The sequence below is a fragment of the Corvus hawaiiensis genome, chromosome 3 (assembly GCF_020740725.1).
Source record: "Corvus hawaiiensis isolate bCorHaw1 chromosome 3, bCorHaw1.pri.cur, whole genome shotgun sequence".
Lineage (NCBI taxonomy): Eukaryota > Metazoa > Chordata > Aves > Passeriformes > Corvidae > Corvus > Corvus hawaiiensis.
This window is the reverse complement of record NC_063215.1, coordinates 98,455,432-98,482,277: the sequence shown is the minus strand read 5'-3', so window position 1 is coordinate 98,482,277 and position 26,846 is coordinate 98,455,432. Positions and strand designations below refer to the sequence as shown.

Here is a 26,846-nt window from a genome sequence, read left to right as displayed (position 1 = left end):
TGCTGAAACATAAAATCACAGAATCACAGAATCACTAAGGTTGGAAAAGACCTCCAAGATCACGGAGTCCAACCCTTGACCAAACACCATCATGTCAACTGATCCAGGGCACCAAGTGCCAGGTCCAGTCATTTCTTGAACTCTTCCAGGGGTGGTGACTCTACCACTTCCCTGGGCAGCCTGTTCCGATACTTGACAATCCTTTCAGTGAAGGAATTCTTCCTGATGTCCAACCTGAACCTCCCATGGTGCAGCTTGAGACCATTTCCTCTTGTCCTGTTGCTGGTTGCACAGGAGGAGAGGCCAATCCCCACCCGGCTGCACCCTCCTTTCAGGCAGTTGTAGAGAGCAAAAGGTCTGCCCTGAGCCTCCTTTTCTCCAGGTTAAACATCCTCAGCTCCCCCAGCTGCTCCTCATAGGACTCTCTCTCTAAACCCTTGCCCAGCTTTGCTGCCCTTCTCTGGACATGCTCCAGCACCTCAACTTTTTCCTTGCAGTGAGGGACTGGAATGGACTGAAAAACTGGACACAGGATTTGAGATGTGACCTCACCAGGGCTGAGTAGAGAGGGAAAATCACTGCCCTGGTCCTGCTGGCCACACTATTGCTGATACAAGCCAGCATGCCAGTGGCCCTCTTGGCCACCTGGGCACCGTGCTGGCTCAAAACCCTGGAGTCCTGAGGCTCAACTGCAAGAGAAAGTTTGCACATTTCAGCTTCGTATGACTTTGAGTGAAGTCCTTTCTAGGGAAAGGCTGCTTTGGAGAGAGGGGACTCAGCTGCTTCTCCCCACCGTTTGTGCTGCCTGCTGGATGGGTTGGCAGCAGCCAGGTGGGCAGCTGACAGGTCTGAGGTGCCGCCGTACCTGGTACAGCTCTATCCGCTGCTCCGAGACGCGCGCCTTGGAGTTCTGCAGGCGGAAGACCCTGAACTCGGCCTTCACCAAGTTGGAGGCGTTCTTCTCCATCGCTGAGACGTCAAATCTGACGATCCGGAAGTAAAGGCTGTAATAGCTCGGCGGGATGGCGTCTGCAAGAAAGCAGGGTGGTTTTATCACTTGTTTTGATGATAAAAAGATGTTGTTCCTTCAAACATTTTAATACAAGGCAGCCTCAATCAGGAAAATATCTGAACCATGATTCAGTTTCCAGTGGTCAATTTAGTACTATTAACAATTTAATAAAAATTCAAAAAAATCAACCCCATGTGTTTTTTGTAAGACTGCCATATTAATAGAGATTAACAACTACTTTCAACTCTATTTCAGGTCATGCATTTAAACCTCCCCTCTTTTAGCCAACTGGTAGAAAATCATGAATATTTATGAACTGAGAGAAAAATATAGCAGTTGGTATAAGGTAAATGCCTTCAGGCTTGCAGAGAGTTCACAGGGATCTGCTAAGACAACACATAACAGCAGCTCATCTGATCTATATGTTCTCTGAAACCCACTTCCCCCAGAATATGGAGCATGAATTAGCCAGCTTCAGATTTTGTTCCATACCTAGTTATTAAAGGATATTTTTGGAACAAAATAGGCATTCTGATTATAGTGATGAGGGCTGGAAGAGAAGAGGAAGGAAAAACAAAGGGAAAAGGCAAGCAGACAGTAGACATTATAAACAGGATTATATGAATTTTGACCATTTGGAAGCAGTAAAAGCCATAAACATAACCACCCCTTACTATATATTGGGGAAAAGCAGAAAAAAACCAGAAAAATGCACTCAAGTCTTCAATAGCAGTGTTAGATATCTCAGTTTAGGTTTCAAAACAATGTTTCTCCTTCTCGGCGGTAAACCCTGACTAAGCGTAAGCAGCAAGGCACTTTTACACAACCCAGGCAACCCTAAGGGCTTCAGTCATCACCTAAGGCCCTTCCACACTGTCCAGAGCAGCAGCACCAGGAGAAATTTGCCTGCAGCACCCCTGCCTGACACCCAAACTCCTCGGAGAGGAGATGAAATTACTTTAAGGCCTCATAAAAATCTTTGTTCAAACCAAGGGAACGGTTTCTTCTCTTACCATGTGAAAACTGAAGTGGATAAATTAAAAAAAAAAAAAAGAGGAAAATTGTATTTGGGGGTTTGAGGAGGCATTTTCAGCTGAGGAAGCACAGGAGTTCTCACATTTACATATTTAATAACCCACCTGTAGCTCTTTGAGTAAGTTAAAACTGACTACTTAATAAAAATGAGAAAATCTTTGATGATAAAGAAATAATATCGGCCTCAACTGCAGAGGCATTGTAAGTGAGAGATGACAAGTTCTCAAAACACTTCAAAAAATCCTCTGAAAGAGTACTTCCCAAAGCAGACCCTCAGTATGATCAAACAGGTACAACTATGAAAAGGAAGCCCCAGACTTCCTTATGATTCCTTTTAATTAAGAAAACGAAAAAAAAGGTTCTCAGATTTTCACATCTGCAGCGCTTGAAAATAACCCCCCAGGCATCATCATCACTATTCTTGGCTAACATGCTTATTGACAGGAAACAGCTACAATCTCACAGTGAGAACTCAAAGGCAAACAGATGCAAATTACTCCTACACCAAAGCTCCTCCTCTCTCCCATCAGCAACACATCAGTGCTAGAGTCTCTCAAAATACCAAATGAAGGGCTTCTGAGAGACGCTTTACTGTATACCAACTATGAGCTTGATACATTCTGCAAATTCTTATAAAAGCTACTTGGTTCAGAGATTATATCCTCCTCTAACAGAGAAACAGTATCTTCAATTTATTTTTCCTGCTGTAGGAAACTCCGAGACTACTACTTGTTCTGCAGCCAAACCTAATCCTACTAGGAATATAATTTGGCATCATAATATGTATATATAAGATTGATGCTTCCAGGATGAGTTGTAAGTTGTCCTTCCCTGTCATTTGTTTGAGGCATCAACCTACCATTTTGTTCACTGTGGACAAGCCAAACCAGCAGCATTCACTTGCCCTGGCACAAACAAACCCTGTCCATCCTGACTTTATTTTAGATTGAAAAGTCCTATTTAACTGTCAGTTTGTTTTATATTTAGCTTCTTATTCCTAGAACTTTCTTGTGCTATATTTGTAGGCCTTCTCTCCAGTTTCTTTATTTTAGATACTGTATATTACAAATCTCTGCTTATGTATCAGAGTGGATATTCCCAAGCCATTCCTGCATTTACATTTTTTCTCTCTTTCATATATAAGGAAGACAGAGAATGAATACTCTTTCAGTGTGCCCATTTTTGTCTTTGCATATGTGTATTTGCACACACTGTAAACAAGTATTAGTTTTCCACTGGAAGGCAGGGATGGGACACCCTCTATGAGTAAGAAGAAATTCTTGTCTTACAGAAGCTTCGTCTCTCTTGTAAGATAGTTTTACATCTTTATATGCAAAAACCCACATAAGAAATTTGATTTCTTTACTCTATCATTCATGACAGTATCCACAGGAAGTCAACTGAGGAAAAGGCATTATTCATGGACAGATGAAAAAAAGAAGGAATGGCTGACTGCAGAATTGGGGTTTATGTGAAAATTAATCAACATTAAGACTGAGAAATGAGACTTGCAAGTCTCTTTAAAGGAATGGTAAGAACCCTTATTGAGTCTACAAGGTTTTGGATTAGCCTTTAAGTGATCTCAGATGCTGCAATTCATCTTTCTTTGTGACTCCACCTTAACCTGACAGTTGTATCAATTCAGACTCAGCTGGATACCTCTGCACTTCCCTCTGGTTTTGGCCCCATGACTCCAGCAGACGCCAGGATGACTCTGACCAAGCTAGTCTGCAAACACAGCTACCCTGCTGCAGACTAGACTCCTGAAGTATTCTTTGAACTATTATCATTAATGAGTGGAATTAAATCAGTATGTTTCCTGGAGCTAGGAAAACACAGGTTTCTTTTGTTTTGGTGGGAGACAGAATAGTAAATGCAATGAAAGGTTCCATTTTTATCATTTTTAAATTACTCATTAAATTAACCCTCCAAAAAAACCTGAAGACTTCCAGCTGTAATAATCACAATCACAATCATCACAGCTGAGACAAGAGTTACACAACACAGTTGGAGAAGGTGAAGGCAGCATCCACCCTCCTCCTCCCTTAAGGCTGCTAAACACTGAGCATCACAAGTTTACCCTTTTTTTTTTTTCTGCCTTGAACAAGCTGAAACTTCATCCGCTGCTTACACGGGGCAGTCTGAGCTGCCAGGTTCAAATGTACTCTGGTATGTGAGTGATTAAGTGCATAAGGACACTGTGGTTTCTGTGCCTCCTACTGACTTTGTTCGATGTCCAGCATCCTCCAGGCTTCTGTGCCAGCAATCTGGACAGAAAGCAGCCCTGCTCTGACAGAGCAGAAAAGCACCAATGGGAGTGGTGCAGGAGACCTATCCCACCACAGTCTTCAGCATTGCTCCAGGCTGGAACACTGTCAACGGGAGAGACTGAACATATTCTCTGACCAAGCATCCAAAACAGCACGCAGGCCCCTAGGAGCACCGGGGAGGAGAGCAAGATGTAGTCAAGCACCCTGAAACTGAAAGGGGGATAGAAAGTTTGTTTCATGCTGAAGATATTCCCCAAATTGGGAACAACCTGCATAGAAGGATGACACTTCTGCCTTGCGCAGTTGTGTTTGATGAACTAAGCCCTGCATTTCCACAGCTTTCCTCCCAAGTACTGCATGTACTGACATTTCAGAAGAAACAAAACACTCTGTTTGACACAGCTCTTCTGAGAGTTGTGCTTTCGTTCTGGCGAGGAAAAAGACCTAAATTCAATTGTATCCAAATGAGGCTTTTTTTCTCCTCTGAATTTTCATTTCTGCTATTGAAACAAAAAGAAATCAATTACATGCACAGCCCAAGTTAGGAAATGTAAACAACTTTTCTTTTCTCATTGGAAGAGGCCAGACAGGCCGCCTTCACACATACACCCACACTGGAAAGGCTGAGAGCTTCAATCTAATCCTTCCATCAAGGGCTTGTAATAAATGCTCCAAAGATTTATTTTTATTCCCTTTTGTGTTTATTAAACTTTGGAGGGTTTCTTTTCCTTTTTCTTTTCTTTCTGGTGCTTTGCCCATTCTTTATTATGGCAGCTACAAAACACGGAGTACCCTTTTCTTCTCGCTCTCTTTTATTTTTTCCCTCCTCATCTTTCTAACTGCAGTACATGAATGACCGTGTAGTAGGCTTTGAAGCAGCACATGCAAATATTTATAAGAGTAGCTTGATTGTTATTAAATGCAGTTGTTATGATTTCCACGCTCTGGCAAGCTTCCCTAACCTCTCTAACTATTAGGACCATTTAGGCTGTTTAGATTTCAGCTCACTGATAGCAAATTCTATGGGTTTTTTTCTAACAAGCAGCATAATGTGACATCGTTTCTCCCTCTGTGTGAATTTCTCTCCCTGCTCGGCTTTGGGGTCCCTGCCAGGAGCTGGGTCAGGCTGCCTCCAAGGACATGCAGACACGGTAAGTGAAGCAGCATGCGCTGGAAGGATGAACAGCTTGTCAGCTGTGACAGCACATCTTTCCAGCAGGATCCCATCCGTCCTGTCAGGCGCACTTGGGCCACAAATCCTCTCCTCTTTTCCAGGGAAAGTGTCTCCAATAAATTAAAATCTTGTTTAATGCATCTGGGCTCCCAAAGCCCATAATAATCACTCTGCTCACCCCTCCTGACCCTGATGTGACTGCAAAATCCTGCTGGAAACAGCCTCTCTGCAATCAAAGGAGACCAAATAATGGAAGCCACAGGTCATATCCAGGAATTGGGACTGCCCCCTCAAGGATAAATCAGTCATACATCAGCTTGCCATTATCTCTGAAACTCTGTCCACTATGACACTAAGCTATGAGCACAACCACTAGCTGCTCAGAGCTCTTGGACACAACACTTGTGCCGTTCTTCCCTCAGGCATCGCTTCCAGGCTCTTGCAGCAAGGCTTCAAAGTCAGACAGTGCAAAATTAGTGTAAGGGACTTGCTCCAATACTCCAGTTTTTATCTACAAAGCTGCCTCTGAGGTATTACCTTTTATCTGTCATCAACCATTTGCTACTGAGGAGGGACAGTGCACTGAAAGCCAGAAAAAACCCAGTGGGAACACAGTGGGTTTAGAAAACAGTAACTACCTAATTACCAGATTTTGTGACATGTTTTCCACTGTGGAACGACTTGCTATTCCTCTTCTGAAACACACTTAAGATGTATGACAATATATGAAAAGTAAACAACCCCAGGACACTCCAGATTGAAAAGACAGGCACAGTGAGGCAAAGAGGGAATTTTCAGAAGCCACGTTTGTGAAAGTATGTGTTCCTTACTTAAAATCTGACAAGAGCCTTCTGGTTCTGCTGCTACTTCCTCACTGCTTCACCAAGCCTGAATCAAAAGATGACTAGCCAAAGCAATGACCTCAACAGCAAAGTGATGTGGTAGTCTGGTTTCCAGTTACCCAAATAATTCATTCCCTCAAGGTATTCCTATTGCTCTGGAGTTTGAAGGACTCTGACAACACTCTTACATAATTGTCTTTTGTACTTTCAAATTCTGTAATGGTGAAAAACATCCTGCAGTCATCTTTGGGTCAAAATGCAGCTGGCAGAGTAAGGATTCTGAGACACTGTAATTATCCCCTGGAGAATCACAGGATTAAGTTTAAATTTAAGTTTAGGTTTAAAGTTCTCAAAGACAAGTAGTAAAATAAAACTCAAGTAATTGTTAGCAGGGTAGCAAAGCTGCTGCATAGGACTCTTGTACAAAACAGGTTTAAGTCCTGGCTTTGTGGGTCACCACAGAGATGCAAAGAGAAGGGCATCTTACTACATGCCCCTAATTTGTGTCACTTCATCCCTATTGGCACATTGGAGCTGGATGTGAGTCTTACAGAGGGCAACAAACCTTGCCTAGAAGAGGTACTATTGCTGTTTTCAGGCTGTAACAATACAACTCATTTTAATCTTTTTTTTTTTTTTTTTTTTTTTTTTGTAGTTGTCCTCCCTGGGCTGGGTGAAATCATGTTGCAAGTTTAATCTCAAGTGTGTTTAAACGCTGCAGCTGAAACTGACTGCTTTAGATGTTAATTTGGTATGCAGACCATTGTAAGAAGGGCTGTAATTTTCCTGTATCACTGAATTGTCTGATTTAAGTGTTTCTTATCAGCCAGAAAGGCCTTATTGAGATCCTTTATTCCACTGGACTTTTCTCTCTCTACCACCCTTTCACGATTATTTTCAAGCTACTAGTTTTTGTACACTCAGTCCAAAACAACATTTAGCATGAAAAAATCCATACTACTCACAGCAACCAGAAAGAAAGAAGAGAAAATATCTATCCTGAACAATCAGTGATGGCTTCTTCTCTCCTCCATCTCTTACACGAAAATAAAAACCAGGCCAACATCACGTATGTTTGTTCACCTCCTATGAGGTGCAACACGAAGAGTCTGAGCAGATGCCCAAAATGAACCCCTTTTGAAAAAGGTTCCCAGCTATTCCATCACCCAAAAGGCAAAGGAGAGTCAAATTTATTACCAAAGAGAAAAGCTGCAGGAGCATTCTGCTTTATCTGAGAAGATGACCAAAAGCATCGAAGTCCCCAGGATCATTCTCCTGCGAATGACAGGGAGGCACTGCTGCCTCACACACTCCTGCTGCAAGGGGATGGAGATGTATGGTGAGGTAAATCAGCACAGAGACTGCAAAAACTTTTAACTACTTTACCACTACAGGGCAGACATGAGGCAACTCTGAGACACAATCCTGGTCCTTTACAAATTCCCCTGTTCTGAGAGTGTGTTCTGTTGAGTGAAAGTGCACTTTAGGAAAGTGCACTTTTCTTCTGCAACTCTGAAGAAAGCAAAGGCTGCCCAGAAGACCACTTCTGCTATAAAACAAACTGAACATTAATGTATAGAAGAACCTGACTAAACACTGAGCCTCAAATAAACTGCCTGAATCCAAACTTCTGAAGCTGGAGGAGAATCACAAGCCTGTTGAAATCACTGAAACCTCTGGCTAAGATGAAAGGGGAAACTGCCCAGCCCCTTTCAAGAACACAAGACCAGACCTCCAACCCAGGCATACTTGGCGTTACCACTGCCAAATACTGTTTCTTTAAAAGGAGCACAGCGTCCCTGCCCTGGACAGACCCTCTAGAGACAAAGTAGCACACACAGTACTGCCCCACACCTGGTGTTTCCTTTCCCTATTTGCAAAAGCTGGAGTAGATGGAAACAGGGGTAAACCTCACATGACAATACCTGCTCAACAGACACTTTCTGCCCCCGCCTTTATGACTGCTTGAATGTGAACTTCCTGAGGAAAAGTTCCACCATGTGAACTCACCAGACCCTCCTCTCTCTGCCTGCCTTCAAAGCTTTCCAGGCTGTTGGCTTGCTTTCCCTCGTCCACGCTGAAACACGGGCTGGGTAATGCGAACAGCACTGACGCATCACATGAGAGCTGGTCTCAGGTCTAAATTTTGAGCCATTTGAGCAACACTTAATTGGGGTAACTTAATTATTTGGGATTATTCTGGAGAACAGCAAATGCTGAATTTTCCCTTCCAGACCATCTTTCACATACACAAATCTCCGGGCATTTTAGGAAGTCTGAAAGGTCTGACCTCAATTCTCCTCTTCTCAAAGTCCTCTTTAAACATCACCTGTCATGCAGGGGAGCCAGAGAGGGAATGTAAACACAAACCCTATTGCTATCTTTGTTTCTCAACAAAGAAGTCTTAATCTTGTGGCAAGTTAAAACATATGGGGTAAAGGAACAGCACAACTGCTTGCTCTCTCACACATAAACCCCCTCTAATCTCACTGCCACATATACAACACTGCAATTTTAATAGTGAGAGAGAAAAACACATCTTCAGATGTGTCCCTCACTTCTGCACTGGATGCCATCACAGCAAGCCCATGACCGTGCATTCCCAAGAGAAGCTGACTGATCCTTTTCTTCAAGGAAGGTGTACGACAAGCTAACAGGAAAGCTGCTGTGTCTGTCAACAGGCATTAGAACAAGTTACAAAGATATCAAAGCCTCTCCAAAACCTGAGTAAAGTTTTGGTCCCACTGAAGCCACCGACCAAACATTCCCAACACTTTCAAAAGGGCCAGGAATTTACCCCCACAATTGCAAGCACAGAGGGGATTTTCAGCACAGGGAAACTGTCTCCAGCCTCTCTGTGAATTTATCTGCCAACAAAAGGCCCTTCAGCTTTCAGCAGTTATTTTGTGAACATTCAGGGAAGAAGAGCTCCTTTCAAATCCCCATCAGGATCCTTTGAATGAAATCCCAGGTTATCATGTATCACCACTGAAATCAAATATGTAAATAGATGTGTGTTGTGTTTGGAAACGTCTCAGGTATGTACTTCGCTATTCTACTTACACTGGAATGTAAGAAAAATACTCCTAGTGTCTTTCATCTCTCTCCATGAAAGGCTGCTCCTCTTTCAGCTAGCAATCATAAGGAAGAATTGCAAGTACAATTGCCTATCTCATCATAAAAAAAAAAAAAAAAGGCAAAAAGAAAAAGAAAGGTGGGGCAAAAGAAAAAGCTCACCAGGGAACACAAACCTTTCTCACAGGCAAAGTAAGACTTGACTTGCTGGCACAGTTCAGCTGAGGTTTTATGGCTGCAATGACCTCAGCGAGTGAACACAGAGCAAACCAACCTTCCGCCGTTCACAGGACTGACCAACAGTCTTCCCTGTAACAAAGACCTTTTTTCTCTCCCATTTCCCAATCTCTTTCTGCTTGGATGCCACTGAAGTGATACCTCCAGAAGCAACCTGTACCAAGAGACTTCTCTGCTGGCAGGCTGAAGAGACAGACGCGATCACAAGCCCAGCTGCACTGCTGTGCATCCCCCTGCTTTACACAGACACGGGGATGCTGACTGCAGTGCCCGAAACCCCCTACACAGCTATCAATACTCCACCCTTCCCCCAAACCCAAGTCACCTTGAATAATTTCTATCTAAGAAAAACATTTTATCTTCTCAACAGCAGATTAGGTGTAAGGTTAGATTTATATATGTGTTTGAGACAGTCTATATATGTTTATTATTTTTTTTAAATCCTTCCTCTTCCTGGCACCTTTCTGATGAATTTCACTTGCACTCACAGCCCAGCCAGCGGGATTAAAGCTGGCTTCACAGTGTTATCACAGTGCCATTTTACTAATGAACTATATTTAAAAAATATGTTTTGTTTAGACATACTTTTATTGAATCCCTCAGATTCACACGAAAAATTACTTCTGTTATAAATCTATCTTCCCCGTCAGTCTACAAGAGGAGCTTGGCATGCCTGCACGCAGCTCTGCACGCTCTGCATCTCTCCCTCCTCCCAGCTCCAGGGTTTCCACAGGCACGAGGCCAGGGCAGCAGCATCCTGCTGCCCTGGGGGGACCTGCCATCCATGGTAAGGTAAGAAAGCTGCACTCCCACAGCAGTGCCCAAGGCAGAGAGGTCAACCAGCCCACAGGGTCAGGCTGCTTGCAAGAGCCACAGGACACTGGTCCTGCAGGGCCAGCCCAGTCAGGCCCCCAGACCTGGGCACCAGGGTGGTCTTTTGGGGACCCCTGAAAGCAGCTCCAGTGAGGAGGGTTGTGGTTAAGCCTGATGCTTGGACAGAAGCACAGGCATATACTCTCAGTGCTAGAAACCAGGGTTTCCAAGACTAACCTCTCCAAGGAGATGGACTCAGTACTTCCTTTAAGGAGAGCTGTGGTTACCCAGTGTCTGTCTCTGTCTGTAAAATCAGGCTGCTGCACTCTGACAGCAAACACGCTCCTCACAGGCTCTGACCTGTGCCTTTAGTGCTGGATGACTTAAGCTGCCTTTCAAGCCTGTGAATGCCATCTCCATTTTAATCTTCGGTGTAGAAGGGCTTCTAATCAAACAAGCATTGTTACGAAATCCACGAGGATGGCTGGAAATCCCTTGGATATGTCCTAAGGATTATATTATGCCAGGGCAATGCAGCTATACAAAAATCTACTTTACAAAAAATGTGCTGCTGCAGAACAAAGCTGCACTGGAGAGAAAAAAAACAGAACTGGAAAATATTCTGAATTATTTAAAGAACTAAGAAAACTTTCCCCAAATCCAATTTTCTCCAACAGTGTCACAACAACCACAAAGCCGTCATACATGACAAACTCAGTGGTGTTGAAATCAAGGAAATGGCAGCAAAAAGATATTCTCAGGCTATTTCACAATTCAGTTTAAGCTGCTGTGTTTATGTGCCTCTCTACCTTAGCACAGAATAATCCAAATATTGCTTCTCTTGTTCTCAAGTCCAGTGTTTTATTTGTCCTCATACATCTGTAGGGTGATTCAATCAGCTGGAATTGAATGTATGTGATATAAGTGGTAAAACCAGTCTGAGTATTTAGCAGAGTAACAGGGCAAGAAGCCTACCACTCTGCTTCAGAGAAAGTACATAGGCATTGGCTCCCCTTTAAACACAGTCCTGTCAAAGTCATCCTATGAGTTTTTCACGCAGCCATGTGCTTAAAGGATTTCCTGCCTCAGAGCCCATAGCAGTGAGGGAGCACAGGGTGAACCCAGTCCTCGTGATGTTCTTCAGACTGAGGAGAGCCTACAGGACCAAATCCTCCATGCTGCTCACACCTGGAATGTGACTTTTGTTACTGCTTTCCCAACGTACCCAACCTGCGTTTTGGAAAGGCCTTCCCTCAGCAGGAGCAGGACCAGGAGTAGGTGATAGCTTTCCTGCCTATGCTGTGGGTGGCCTTGCATTTCACACTCCTGGTGAGAGAGATGAAAATGAGCGTCAACCTTCTGCAGAGATTGCTCATTCCACTCTTCTCAAGATGGCCTGTGGACAGTCACCTCCTGCTAACACTCTCCAGGCCTCTCTAGCCTGGGTTACATTCCAGGCTAGATAGTCATCCAGTCTCCCCACATTTTTTTTGGTTTTCTCATGGGAAGAGAGTACAGTTTCAACTGACAGAAGTTGGTCAAGGCAGAGATTGAATTGCACGGAGATTAAGTTAAACAGTGCATCCCACAGAACCCAGCAGGGCAGCAGTCTTTGCTCCATCATGGATGACTACTGAGTAAGAATACACCATAAACCAAGCTGTCCTAAGCTGCTTTTCCTTTTAAGATGGACCTCGGAAGAGCAGTGTCCTACTGCCAAAGGTCTGGAGCACCCAGTCCTGCCTGCTACCTATGGCTGCAGGTTACTGCACGTAATGCAATGTACGTGCATTTGAACTTTGAACTGCTGTCTCCTGAACAAACTGTGAACTCTCCTTTTCCTCCTTCTATCCACGTATTTATGCAGCCCCACAACCACGGTTTTTAGGTGCACATCTGTCATTCATCACAACTGGTGGTAGTTTTTACTTCTGCTGCCTCATCTCACTTGGAGCTCTCCCACCATTTCATTCCTTTAAACCACTCAAGCATTTGCCCTCTTCAATTAGTCCCTTAAAACTTTCCTTCCTCTTTAATCTTCTGATTATTCTTTCATTAGTGCATTTTGGGGTGCTCTCAAAGGAGAGCAAAATGAAATAAACCTCTTTCTCTCCACAATTACATTGTCATGTTCTGGACAACTTGTAAGAAACCAAGCCAAGACACAGACTCATAATGAAGGTAACACCATCAGGTTTCACCCTCTTCTAAAAGGGGAAGAGAGTAAAACTGAATATACAGCCATAAACCATAGGAAATTAAATAGGTCTCTGCAAATGAAAGTTGTCTGTGAAAAATAGTTTCCAGGTTTATGGTTTTAATTACTACATAAATGAATGGAAAACAGGATTAAGGAATTTGCACAATTGTTACACATCATATTTGGAACCACAGCCTTTTACTTCAGCTACAATACCATGAAGGCATAATCCAATAAAGTCCAAGTGAACTAGATCCAAGTTCTCCTTGATACTTAATTTGGTAAACAAAAATCTGAACTCATTCTCCAGCAGCACTCCCGTGGGACTGAAACGTGCAATATCAGGGTGATTTTGCAAAGCTTCCTCGCTTAGGCTTTGGATTTTATGATTTGCAGCCATTAAAAAAGTCTATGACTTTCAGTTTTTAAGCTTTGCTCATTCACTAACTCTGTTTGTAAACAAGATTTCAGGCACCAAGTGAACCATGGACCATGATCTCCTCTACAGGAGAAGTGCTCTGAGTTGATAAAGCCATCTAAGAATCAATCAAAGCGTGCAGAGGAGCAGAAGTGTTGGGACCACTCTTGTACCCTTTCAAGAATCCATTCATGCTTGCAAACACAAAAGCTTGGTGCTTTTCATTCACAGCTAGAGTAAGCCTTTCTTTTTTCCCCTCCTTCTTTTTCTCGTTTTCCTCTTACTGCAATGCATGTTGATTTTAGCCTCAGCAAACTGCCCATGAGTGACTGTTCTTTACATGCCTTCATGTAAGTCAACTATGCAGGTAGAATTTAGCCTGCTGTACCAGCTCAGTCAAGCTCTTCTTCTGCAAGCTTAAAATTCCCCTGACTCCCTTCTCCTTCACAGGCTTGCTCTTCATCTCCAGCTGAAATGATATTCAGTAAATATTACACTTGCAAGGTAACAGGTCCGGAATGTGAAGCATCTAGAGCTCACTAGAGTCTCTTGGCATCTCCTATGTACCCTGTTGCCTAGTGCCAAACAGTATTTGACTGGCTTTATTCAATTCAAATAAAGATACTGAATCCCAGGACTGTACAAACCTCTTAAAAATCAAAACCATAGTTAAGAGAAATGCATTCTGAAAAATGCCTTCTAAGAAGTGCCACTAAGAGAAGATACAAGTGCTACACTCCCTTTTAGAGTCCCCAAAAAGAGCAGCATCTCAAATAGACCTTTCAGTCTGGACTACACACTTACATTTTTGTTATCATCCTTCACAAATTAAAGCCAAGAGAAAGAATATAATGGATGGTTTCTCATGCTTTGTCCTGCTATAGGATCCTTGCCTGTCACATTAGGAACTGCACGACAGCAAGGACCAACACGGGCAAACTTCTGTTCATCTATGCCTGGGTTTACAGAATAGCACTGAGAGCCAGCTGATATTGAAGAATAAGAACAGTCATAAAGCAACAACTAAGTTCAAATTCTCTTTATAATCAAGCATTATTGATTGGCACCATGCAGCATAGCTTGGCAAGGATAAACTCCAAGCATTTCTCACCTTCTAACCTAGGGCTGTGTCCATACAGGCTCAGTCTTGACTAATGCTAACTTCCAAGTGCTCTGTTCAGAACTGCAAGAAGCCCTAAGGCTGGACAAGCTCTTCTGAATTTAACATTTGCTTCTACTAATTAACTGTATGGATTAGATGCTTTGTGTCAGCACAACAAGTCAGAAAGAGCATTCCCAGCTTCTCTCCCATGGGGATGCAATGGCTGGCCAACCCAAGAGGTACAAGCTCTGAAAGGTATAACTTCATTGATTTACATACAGGCTACAGGTCTGTTTGACCTTGGGACAGAAAGTTATGCCTTGACAACCTAATCCTCAGAAGCCTTGGACCAAAATGCAGATTCTACCTGTCAAAATTCAAAGTAGAAGCAAGCAAAATGCCTTTGAATCTGAAAAGGCACCAATACTCATCACAGACCTTTATCCAAGAACCTCTTGCTAGTAGCAAGGTGTGGGAAGACCATGGCTTCTCAGACCCTGTTGCTCCAACTTGAACTTTTCTTTTAATCCAGTGCTGGAAATGTTCTAGATACTTATGACTAAAAATGTTTTATTTCAACAGTCTACTTTTTACTCAAAACCACCTTCTTCCAGTCTGATCTAAACTGTGGCCTCCAGTCTTTACTGGTCCAAGCACAGTAAGAGTGAGTAAACACTGGCCATTCTGAGCAAGCGAGAGCCTCCCCAGATCACACCAGAACAGTGATATAATTTAAAAAATTCTAAAAAATTAAGAAAAATTATTGCCATAAAAACCTAGTCAAGAGTTTGAGCCTTTTGAGTTGTTGTATTTCTTGCTGCTATTACAAAAATTTGCTATTTCCAATGCACTTAAAAAAAAAGAGAAAGAAAGGAGAAGGAAGAAAGAAGGAAGAAGAAGCAGAAAGAAGAAGTGAAAGAAGAAAACAAAGAGAAAAAAAGAAAAAAAGAAGGAAAAACAAGAAAAGAAATAAAAAAGAAGGAAAAATAAGGAGAAAAAAAAGAGATTGATTTTCTGAATAATTTCAAGTTAACATAGTAAGATGTCCTAGATGGTTTTCTGAGTCTTAAAACCATCCCATTTCAAATGTTGGTTTATGCAAATCTGGAAAGTTGCCTTGTCTGGAGTAAAATCATATACAGACTGAAAAAGGATTACGGTTTTTTTGTTACAATATATGCACTTTTTGTATTTTAACCTTCTAGTGTCTCAGGCAGAAGAGAATTGGGAGAGTTGGGAATAAGGAGAATGGGGAAGGCTCCGGTTCACTGCAAGGGCTGCTGCAGGTACGGACTCTCTTTTTGCATTGCACAAGGCAACTCGGGGCACTAGAGACACGAAAATGTCATTTTATAGCGTGGCCCCTCCTTGTGACAGGTTAACACACGAGGACATGGCAGAAGTTCGTATCATAGTGGGCACTCAGTTCTCCTCTGTGCTATTCATAGCTGAGTGTTCAGGTTTACAAGGCTAGACTAGCTTTCCTGTGTCCAAATAAAATAGCTGGATTGACCCAGTTGGATTTTCCAAAGGGCAAGATCAACATCTTTCCCCAAAATACTACAAATATCAATCACTCTGCGTGCTGCCACCTGCCTGAGATTCATCTGCAGGGAACTGGCTTTTAGACAGACATCACCAAGACTGAGTTCCTGATTCCTCTTTCCTTGGTGAGCTTTATCACACTCCCGAGGAGACACCGTGATAACAGAACTGTGGTGCAGGACAGTTGTGCACCAGAGGTACCTGAGTGACAGGTGTGTGGACACACACCTCGAGCAGGTCTGTGGTATCACCAGGACAATGCAACTACACCCCAGCTCAACAAGTGATTGCTTATTGCCTCCTATTTTAACGGCAGGTTTTGCTCAGTTCATTTCAACTCTTTGCCTCCACCTGAAGTTTCACCTATTTTGCTTTAAATTTTACAGTAATACCCCCAAAATTGGTTTTATATTGGCAAGAAACTTTACATTCTGCTTTTTTAGGCACGTGTAAATGTTTGAGACAAAATTCTCTAGGAAAAGAAGCGTGCATACAAACAGACGCACTTATATGCACACGAAGAAACAAAAAATATAAAAGAATATGTTTCAGACTAACAAAATGACATCCAACTAAATATTAGAAAAAGATGTTCTGACCATTTATGATTCAGAAGAATCCAAAACTAATGCAGACTCCAGACAGAGATCACATTCAGTGAAAGAGCTCCACAAATTGCATCATACAACACCATGACTCCGATAATGAATATGGATAGCAATTACAGGGTCAATGTCTGCATTTCTTAAAGATCAAAACAGACTAGGAATGCCTCAGCAGCTTCTTGGAATAAGCTAAAGAATGATTTGAAAACATGTTCGTTCAAAGGAGCATGAAAACCACGGTGGCTCTTCACGGCAAGTTTTAAGTTTTCTGCTCTACATGCATTATTAGTCATACTTCCTACTGGTGCGGCTCTGCAGGTATTCAGCTGTCCTGTGCCTGCAGAAGCAGGGCTCCAGGAACATCTTCACTGCTCCAGTCATATGACACTGACACGAATTACACAGGATACTTAAGCTTAAGGACCATTTTCAGAGGAAACATGGTGGTGGAAAGCGGCTGTGAAACAGGGAACTGTGCAAAAAGTTTGTTGCTGAGTTGGGTGTTTTGTTTGAAGTACTGGTTGCATACCCTGGAGGCAGAGTCCTCCTCCACAGTGATACAACAGAACAGGTGACAGTGAAATATCACACCTATTTATACAAAGCATAGAATGCTTCAGGACTATTCAAGCTCTCCTCAACCCAAGGCTGACCCTCCACCAAAAGGAAAAGCTCCACATTTCAGAGGTGAAACTTCAGAACGAATTTGTCTTCAAAATGCACACGTGAATTACATCAGTAATGAGGGGACATCTTTGTCCTGGCTCTGTATCCCTGACACACAGGTACTACCAGCACCTCAGGATCACAGACACAAATGATAAGTATGGGACAGCAGCTAACCACCCTACAGTCATACCAAATAACAAAGAACAGTTTTTTGCCATTTTCAAATTTACACAACAATAGGTTATTTTATATACACAAAAGTATTACTAGAAGGCACAAAACCATAGGAAGAAGTATTCATAAATATTAAAATTACTGTGAAAAATAATTTTAAGAAATGATTCAACTGCAAGGACACAGCAAGACAAGGGTTGATGGTATATAGCAGATAAATGAATTCGAGCCACTGAGACTTGAAGCAAAAAAGAAAACAGGAAACGTAAAAAAAGGATAAGCTCATGGGCAAAGTAACATAATCCATGGCATCAAATACAGGCCACTGGAAAAAAATAACGCTTGGAAGTCTCTAACAATCAGAGGAGATGAAACACCACTGTCCTGGAGACCTGGGCAGGGTACTGTGCTAGCATGAAACTTGAGCAGTCCCCATCCAAAGAACAAAAGCCCAAAGAATGTAGAAAATTATGTTTCTCATAAAGATTAATTGTATGCTCTGGGATAGCAAACCTAGCCAACATTGTACACTCAGTCAGAAAGATGATACAGCTTTATTTTGATTTCTTGAAAAGAGTATGGAAAAGTTACTTCTTAATTCATTCAGATATTTCAAAAGAGGCCTGAGAGAAAATGCTTAGAAGTTATTTTCTCCATTCTTTTCATAGCTTCCATTTTTTTGAAAGGGCATCAAATCTGAATTCCATCTGAAAAAGGAACCAAAATAATAATGAGAGAGTCACAGCTGAGCTTTGTTCTTCTCAACTGATAGCCTGCTGTAGGGAGTTGAGTAAAAGATACTACAGAGTACTACTGTACATACTACAGGTACTACTCATCATTCCTCAGATTGATTTTGAAAACAAAAAAAGGTATGATCATGACACTGCTTAAATTTGACAAGTGACTTTAAGATACAACCAGCAACTCAGTTGGCTGTTTGCAATATATTTCAGTAGGATTCCCAAACTTTGTCCCACTTCTCCGAGTACAGAGCAAGCTACAAACCAATTAAAAAATCCAGCTGGTGAACTAGGGCCACAGCACAGTGTGTAAAAAACCCCAGACACAGACCACGATCAGAGGCAGAGATCCAGGCACAGTCTCTCTGATGCAGACCTTCAATCCCTCCTTCTTCTACCTTTCTTATACAAGCAGTGCAGCTCTCATGCACGGCCTTGCGTGCAAGGGACTATGGACACCTGCACATTTTTCTACAGTTACCTAACCTTCTGAAAATACCTGCCACAAATTAATGCACTACTCTTACAATTAAGAAAAGATAATTTTAATTACAGTGTCAAGCACTAGAAGATTGGAATGAAGCAATCTATGCTATCTATTAAAAAAATAAAATAAAAGGGGAGGTGAAGGAAATAAGGGGTAGCGAGAGATAAAAAGACGGAACGAGAGTGGAAAAATATTCAAACAAACGATTTTTTAGCACCTGGAAGAAAGCAAGGAGTTGAGTAACTGCTCACATGGCCTTGTCAGAAGCAATTAGTGTCCAAACAACCTGAAGTGCCTTCAGGACTGGATAACAAACTTTACAAATAGAGGAGAAACCACAGATGACATTTATCTTGACTTCAGTAAGTTTGGACACCGACAAGCCCGTTAGCAAATGAGAGAAATGGGATCTAGACAAAAACAGACAGTGGGTAGGCTGCAAGACTGGAAATTGCCCTGAGCCAGCAAGTATCAGTGGTTCCTAGTTAAAACAGAAGCTCTACCCACCTAGGTGCTGCAGGGGAATGAGATTACTACTGAGCTATCGAACACAGACTAATAAATTGGGTTGCTCAGCCAAACAGAGACTACTGAGGGTGTTATGTAAAAACAGCCCCCAGGTATCTAAACAGCTGCCACAGAAAGCAGGGGAATGATCCATTTTCCACATCCATGAGGGATAAATCCTGAGTAGCTCTGAGCTGCGGCAAGGAAGGTTTATTCTAGGCATCATCAAAACCTTTAGACAACATGATGCATAAGGCTGCACAGGGAAGCTGTGGTGGCAACTGGAAGCCTTTGAGGGAAAGGTTACACAAATACCTATCTGGAGTATCATGGCTACAGTCTACATCCTCTAGTAATGCAGGACCAGTGGAGCAGCCTCTTCAAGTCCCTCCAGCTCTTTGTTTCTCCTGTGATAACTGTTGGCTGAGATAAGAGCTGGCAAACAGCTCACGTTCTGGAACAAGCTTTAGGAATACACCTGCTGATACCTCCATGTGTCAGACATACTTATGCAAAGTAATTCCAGAATGTATGTCATCAGATCAGGCCCCAGAGGGTGCAAATCAATACAGGAACTCTACTGACCAACACACTCCTCTCCAGCTGTGCCCAGTATGCTACAAGGTAAGAACAGCTGGGAGCACCGGGCTGCAGCCACCGTGCACAGAAAGCTCCCACTGCAGTCAGAGTGAGTGCCAGGCTTCTAAGACCCTTCCTGCGGGAATGATTTTTACAGGATACTAATTACACACATACAGACCAGCTAAGTTAAAAATTTAACAATGTTTCTTCGAAGCATTCTGTTTCCTGGGTAATGCACTTGGAAGTCCACTGCAACTATCCTGGAAATAACCGATAAATCATAACAGCTCCTTAAGTTAAAGAGATAAGCCTTGTGCTAAAGGAATTTATACCAGGATACTTGACATGTATAATAATGCAAGTATAATGAGTAAATTCTCTGTGGTATTAAAACCGAGTTAGTGCTTAAAACAATGCAGTAAATAATTATAACTGATACTCCGATCCCTGGTTGCGAATTCCTCAAACTAGGACACTGTGCTGTATGACACTTTCCTCCACTAGTGATTCATTGTCTTGGGATTGCTTGTTATATTGCTTGAAAAGTTATATTCAGTGTGAAGAGTGATGGCAAATTTTTGTAAAATTACTATGATATGCTTTTTTTTCCCCTTAGTCTTTGGCATTATTTCATGCTAAACTTTGAACTTGCTCCTTTCATTGATGTGCATTTGAAGTTTAAGGCAAAACAGTCCAATAGCTGAAGCCAAAAGTTTGACCTCCATTATAACTGCTGTAATCTTCTGGGAAAATATCCTCTTGACTCTAATTTCTCTTTTCAGACTCACCATGCTGCTGATGAGAAATAATAGTTATTGGGGCTGTAAGGCCAAGATTAATGTCTGGCCCTGAATAAAAAAACCAACCCCAAACCAAAACAAAAAACCGACCAGTAGCACTGAATGAACACATGAAGTTTCTCCATTTCTCATGTACGATCACTTCCTAGATAAGCAATCTGGATGAGATGATGAACACTCTCACATGAAGAAATATTTAAGATCACATGAAAATCTCTGGTTTCAAGCACACATGCCTTTTGCAGTGTAACTGATAATACCACAGAGCATCATTATCTGACTTGTCAGCTTAAATGGGAAGGTCTGTAGGTCTGGGAAAAGTACTATGAGATCAACAGTGCCTCACGCACCAGGGCCCTGATCTCTCACTGGGACTTCAGCAACTACTGTAATACAAGTATTACAGCATTCTCCGCTTTGCCTCAGTTGGATAGTGTTGTTAGATGGATGCAGCATGTTTCTATCAAGAAATACTTGGCTGCGCTTCTAGAGGAGTGAAATGATCCCTGTAAATACATGGACAAATTGTGGTTGGCCCTTGGCTCCGCACATCAGAAAACCTCTCTGTCAGCAGCTGCAATATGGGGTGAAAGTTGGCTGATGTACTAGAAGGACCAGAATGGGAGCAAAGAAAAGGATCTCTGTTACAGGAGCTGTGGAGAGCCCTGACTCACTAAACATGGGCAGTTACAGCCTCCCCAGCTGGACTGTTCCTACCCATAGATGTTTTACTTAGCACCTCTCAATAACACGAAAGGGGGAAAAAAAAGTAATATCCATAGCGAACTTCTTTCTCTATTTTTCACTTTTTCCGGCATAGAAGAACAAGACTGCTTTCACACAGATTTTTTTCGTTTGGTGGCTTCAATAAAAGTTTAAAGCTCCTTGTCAAAAGCAATGAAAAGGTTACAAACAACATAGAATAGATGCTAATGCCCTTGAACTAAGAGTGCTCATGCCCACCTGCTTAGCTGTCAGTACCCAAAAACACTACCACTGCTTCATAATGCTGAAAGTAAGATGGGTATTTTTGTATGTACTTGAGGTTAACAAAATCTCTAAGGCAGAATGATCCCAGGCTCTCATTGCATTTCCAAATTCCAGTCAGGGACAGAAATTTTTACCAGAAAGATTTTGGCAGAGCAAATGCCATTTGCGCAGCACACAAGATGTATTTGCTCTTGATGGCATTGGCTGCTTTTTGTCAAGTCAGCCATCAGCAGTTTCTGCATCCAACTGCAGGATCATGAACTGCAACAATCCAAACTAGAAGTTTGTAAAGCTCATCTCACCACACCCAGACTTTCACAAAAGTGGATAAAACAAAACCTCAGACAAATTGTTTCTTCCATCTTTGAAAACAGGTGGGAGCATGAGCAAAGTTTCCTCATGACACTGGGGCTTTGTACAGATTTAAGATTTCCCATCACTGTTGGTGCAAGTGCAGGAATCAGCTCCTCAGGTGAGGAGCTTTGTCACCAGTGGTAAGTCAGTCATGACTTCAAGCCAAGCCATGAACCTCTTACCATTTGCTGACTTCACTTAAGGATCATAGTAACCAGTACAGATACAGAGGAATGTATCACTTAAAAAGGTGGCATGAGAACCCCATGGCATCTCCACGTATCACTGAAGTGCCTTAGGAAGAAGGCAAGCAACAGTTACAGATTTAGGCAAGTCAGACTTGGAGGCAAATAAAAGAAAGGCTTCTCCACAGGAGTAATTTTCACACTGGGACCTCTTCTGAAACATGTCAGTGATGAAACCATAAAAGGGGATAGATACTTCCAAACTTTTTCCCAGAGGTTGAAAAGAGAAGCCTTCTCTCTTGTATATTTCTGATAAAGGCCCCAGCAATGAAGACCAAGGAATTAAGTTTAATTAGATTTTACCAAGAAACTTGCAACATTTCACTTCAGAGAATACTCCAAGAAGTAAAGCATTTGCAGTGTTGCTGACAGCAACTTGTCTGCAGGAGCCCAAAGCCAGAATGCAATGCACTCCTCCTGCCCAATACTTTATCTCTGCAACAGGGCTCAGGTGCTGTGCAACACTCCAAACATACCTAGAAGGTTGGGGGGGAAAAAAAAAAAGGAATCAGAACATTCCAGCACATCCAAACCTAAATATGCTAAATAAAATGGAATAGGATAAACCATAGACTTAGACCCTATTTTTAACAGAAGAAACATATGTGGATGATTATACAAAAAGGACACTCACACCAGGTGAATAGTGATGGTGACCAGACACATGGGAGCACCCATCTTGCCTTACTGGCTATTCAAAATTGCACACAGAAACTTGTGCTGGGGTGCCCAGCACAGATTAGTATTTTTAACCTATTGCTGTTTATAAGAGCAAGCTGCATTTTCTTCCTTTATAGCTTTTTTTCTATACAAGTGGGCCTCACTAGTTAGCTATTCTAACTGGAAGACCTAGCAGTGGTCAGGAAATTTCAGGACTGCCTTGCAGAGAGTGGAGGAGATGAAAGCAAGTCCCACGGCACAGGCTCCATTCCTCTCGCCCCACCTCTGCCAGGAAGCGCTCCTGTTCCCCTGGCAAGCAGCACAGCTGGCTGCCTGCTCCTGCTCAGCCAAGGGTCCAGGGAACAGCTTTTCCAAACTATTCCCTGGCTGAAGGAGGAAATGAAAGCAAGTTATTTTCAAGAAAAGCGGATTGGATTGTCCAACCCTTTCACTCTGGGGAGAAAAAATAAAGAAGAAAAAAGAATTATACAAGAAGTAAAAGTGTAATGAAGAAGGAAAAGCAGAAGAAAACTACATTGGTTTTTTCAAGATTCACAGACTCAAAGCACAGGCAACATCATCTTTAAATGATTAAGATAAAGACAGCAGACAACAGATGAATGCAAGAGAGAGAAGGAAGTGAAAGTTTTAAACCACATTAAAATTGTTCAATCTTTCTTGTTTTGTAGCAGTAATTACAATTAAAATGATTTACACCCTGGTGCAGTGCAAATCAGGAACAGAGAAGCACAGAGATTTTAAGCCTCTCTTAGAAAATCTCTGCAGCCATTAGAAGTGCCACTAGCTGCCTGCATGCAGGGAACACACACCTGCCTAGGCGCCCATGTAAAGGTGCTCAGCTTTCAACTCCTGCCTCTACTTTTCACTGCAGCTAGCCCAGGAAGCTCCCAGGCCACTTCTGAAGATCCCTAAAATGCTTTGTGTACTCCTTGGGAAACATGTCTGCTAGCTGAGCCCAGAAACTACTATAGAGATGGACGTGGAAGGATTAGAAGGTGCAGCACAGACAGGACAGGACAGTACAACAAAACCTGGAGAAGCTCATCTGCATGTCTTCATGTACAGGTAGCCACAAATCCTCCTATCATGGAATCATGAGAGCATAGAGAGGATTAATGCAGAGTATCTGGTCATTCTCTTTTAGACGTTAACTTGTCAAAAAAAAAAACCCAGATTGCTCCATGAAGACACTTGCTAGAGTTAGCTCCAATTTAGTGCTAAGAAGATGGATTCAATGAGAGTATCAACTCTTGTTATTTAAGTACAGATAACCCTAATGCCCATGTCCTTTTACCGAGTCACAATTACTAGGATGACTTACGATCATTGTGCCCTCTACACTACTTTTAGCACAGGTGAAATTTCTTAAGGGCTAGTGAAATTTCTTAAGGTTAAGGGCTCAGACCTCTGGGTGGGGTAGAAGAACACATCCACTAACTACTTTGCACATGGAGTCACCAACTGAGTCAGTGACTTGGAGGTCTCCCATGTCTTGTGCTATTGAACATGGAAAAGAAACCCAAAAATATTATTTGCCTTCCAAAATTATGGTTTCTGGCAAGAGAACTAACTTCACAGCTGGAGTGTCTGGCCCTTTGCTTCTCCGAGGGAAGAGCTGCCAATGGTGCAAGCCCCAGATAACCCATCACCACCCACTCTGCAGTCTGGAGCAGTGGGTGGCACTGCTTTTGCCAGCACGAGGGCCACCACACTCTGCCAGGCCACATCTTTACATCTGGTTCCTGAGGAGATATGGTGACTCTCTGATGAGCTGGCTTCTACAGAACCCTGGTTTTAGGTTGCTGGCACTTCAACAGCTAGGCAACTTCAAAGGGCCAGATATAAGTACTGATTTATTTTTAAGACAGAAGTGAGGTGCTTGACACGCAAGATTCAAAGCTTAGGTAGAAGTGATCACCTCGTGGTGATCACTTCAGGAATCAGGAAGTCCCAAAGAACTGAATACATATGGGTTTAGTATTATGCAGGAGACACTCATACAAAGACGATACAATGATGAGCTGAATCAACTGAACAGAAGTATTCACAGAGAAAAATGGACAGGATAATGGACTGACACTTAGCTTGCAGGACAAGTAGAAAGATACACAATCAACAGATGAGACCACGCAGGTTAGAAAACTGCCTGTGAACCATAATGAAACCATAAGAATGCCCTAAAGTAAAAAAATGCAACTATATATTACCAAAAAAAAGTAAAACTAAAACTAACAGCTGCTGAGAACTACTATAACATCAGAAAATAAAAACTGCAGATAACAGATGAGAAAAAACAAACAGGCGCACCAGTTACATGGCCAAGATACTTAGAGATGAGATTTACTTAAGTGTCTGCAAGGAAGCTTAACAGTGATATTCCTCCATTACATAAAAACTGTTGAAATAGTAGTACAGAAATATGAAACATATTTCTGTAGATAAAAAGCCAGGCAAGTACAAGATGAACAGATTTTTTCTTTTTTTTTACTCCAGCAGCAACTCATAAGGTCTTAAAATAACATTGTAAAATAAGTAAGACTGGATAACTTGCATAAGAACTTTTTAAAGAGCTGTCCAAGGAAGAATGTAAATTATTAAAACTAGCTTTCAATAAATCCTAAACAGTGAAAAATACCATAAAGATTTGAAGCAGAATATAACTGTTCATACACAAACCTAAACAGGCAATCTGTGATATTGTACTTACAGAGTCACCCTTGTACTGATCTCAGAAAAAATATGTGAAGTGTGGGAATGAGAATGAGCTCAGAGGAACTAAGGGAGTATAACCCACACCCTCTCCAGGAAAACAGATCCCACTGGTCTGTACCTTAGTGAGTGACATGGGTAGTAAGAAAACTGTTTTAATATCATGTACTTGGGTAGCTGCAAGACACTTAAGCTGGTGCTACATTATGGCTTCATTAGGAAACAGAACAACAGGATACCAACGGGGCCAGGCAGTAAATGAATCAAAGCCTTACATTTTCATGAGACTTAAAATACAATGGTAGACAGCAAACCATTATTGAGAGGAAAGCATCCACAAAGGTCCCATTTTACTGTACTCTACTATCTAATATTGTTATCCATTATCTGGAAAGAAACTAAACCATTACTAACCAAGTGCAGATTTAATAATGATATGGATGTGCCAAATAATGAAGAAGATGCACCAAAAATACAGTGACTTGAATCCTGCATTACCAAGATGTAAATGTTTTTCAGTATGGAAATGCAGCCGTAGGACAGAGGAACTGGACTATACTTACAAAGTAAGTGGCTCCATCCTGATAGTCAACACCTCTGAAAAGAACTTGGGAGACACCCTGGTGGATAATTACCCAAGCATGAATTTTAACTTCTCCTTGTAGAGCTCCTGGCAAAGTTCCTGCCCAAGTTAGCTGCATAAACTGTGTAGTATTGAATTAAAGGAGAGTTTGCAACATGCATGGAGCTTGATAATGACACAGCCACTCTTGAAATACTGCATCCAATACTGTTGTCCACAGTCTCAGCAAAACATGAATAAAGCAGAGGAGTTTCAGAGGAGAACCATGAGAATAACTGAAAAGGCTAGGAAGTTATCTCGTGGAGCACAGCACACTTAACTTTAAAGAGATGTGGCTTGATCACATCTACAGATCTGAAAGACACTTGAGATTGGATAAAGCAGACCATGCAAAGCTCCTGGCTGCTAATTGCAGGGTCTTCCAGCAGCCACACCAGCTTACTCTTAGTCAGATCAGCTCCCCTCTCCAAAACTTCCATTTCCTGTAGGTACCTACAGAAAGCCCACAGATCTGACACTGGGTCTTCAAAATAGCAAGTGAAAGTTTAATAAACAAGATTCAAATCCTAGAACTTGAATCTAAACAACTTAAACCACAAAGATACTCATTTCTAGTCCGTGTAATTAATCACTGGAATAATTTACCAAGCCTGCTGTGAACTCCCTTTCAAAAAGCAATTAATTCAAAACACAATGGCCTGGAATATGCAGGTAGAGAGACCAGAAGACCATAATGAGGGCTTCCATCTTTTTTAACCTGTCCATTCTACCACAACTCAAAGCTTCCTAGAGCAAAATCAGTCTCATCCTTTCTAAAGCATGACATCAACTATTGATTAGCCATGAGTGTGAACAAACCGGGAATGTTATACCCTGAGAAGAACACCTCACCCTTGCTGAGATGAGCACCTCCTCCAGTTGCCAGGCAACATACAAGCTCAATAAGAAAGCTGCCTGCAGGTTTGGCTGTCCTTACATTAAGGCACTTTATATC

At 42.1% G+C, this 26,846-nt stretch overlaps 1 protein-coding gene across 1 annotated transcript in view; it reads right to left on the bottom strand.

Moving 5' to 3' along the window:
* TGFB2 (transforming growth factor beta 2) overlaps nt 1-26,846 on the bottom strand; it is a 61,058-nt gene that overhangs the window by 22,246 nt on the left and 11,966 nt on the right. The window contains exon 2 of the mRNA XM_048298608.1: nt 866-1,029. Within this exon, the coding sequence (XP_048154565.1) occupies nt 866-1,029 (164 nt within the window). The remainder of the gene's footprint in view (nt 1-865; nt 1,030-26,846) is intronic.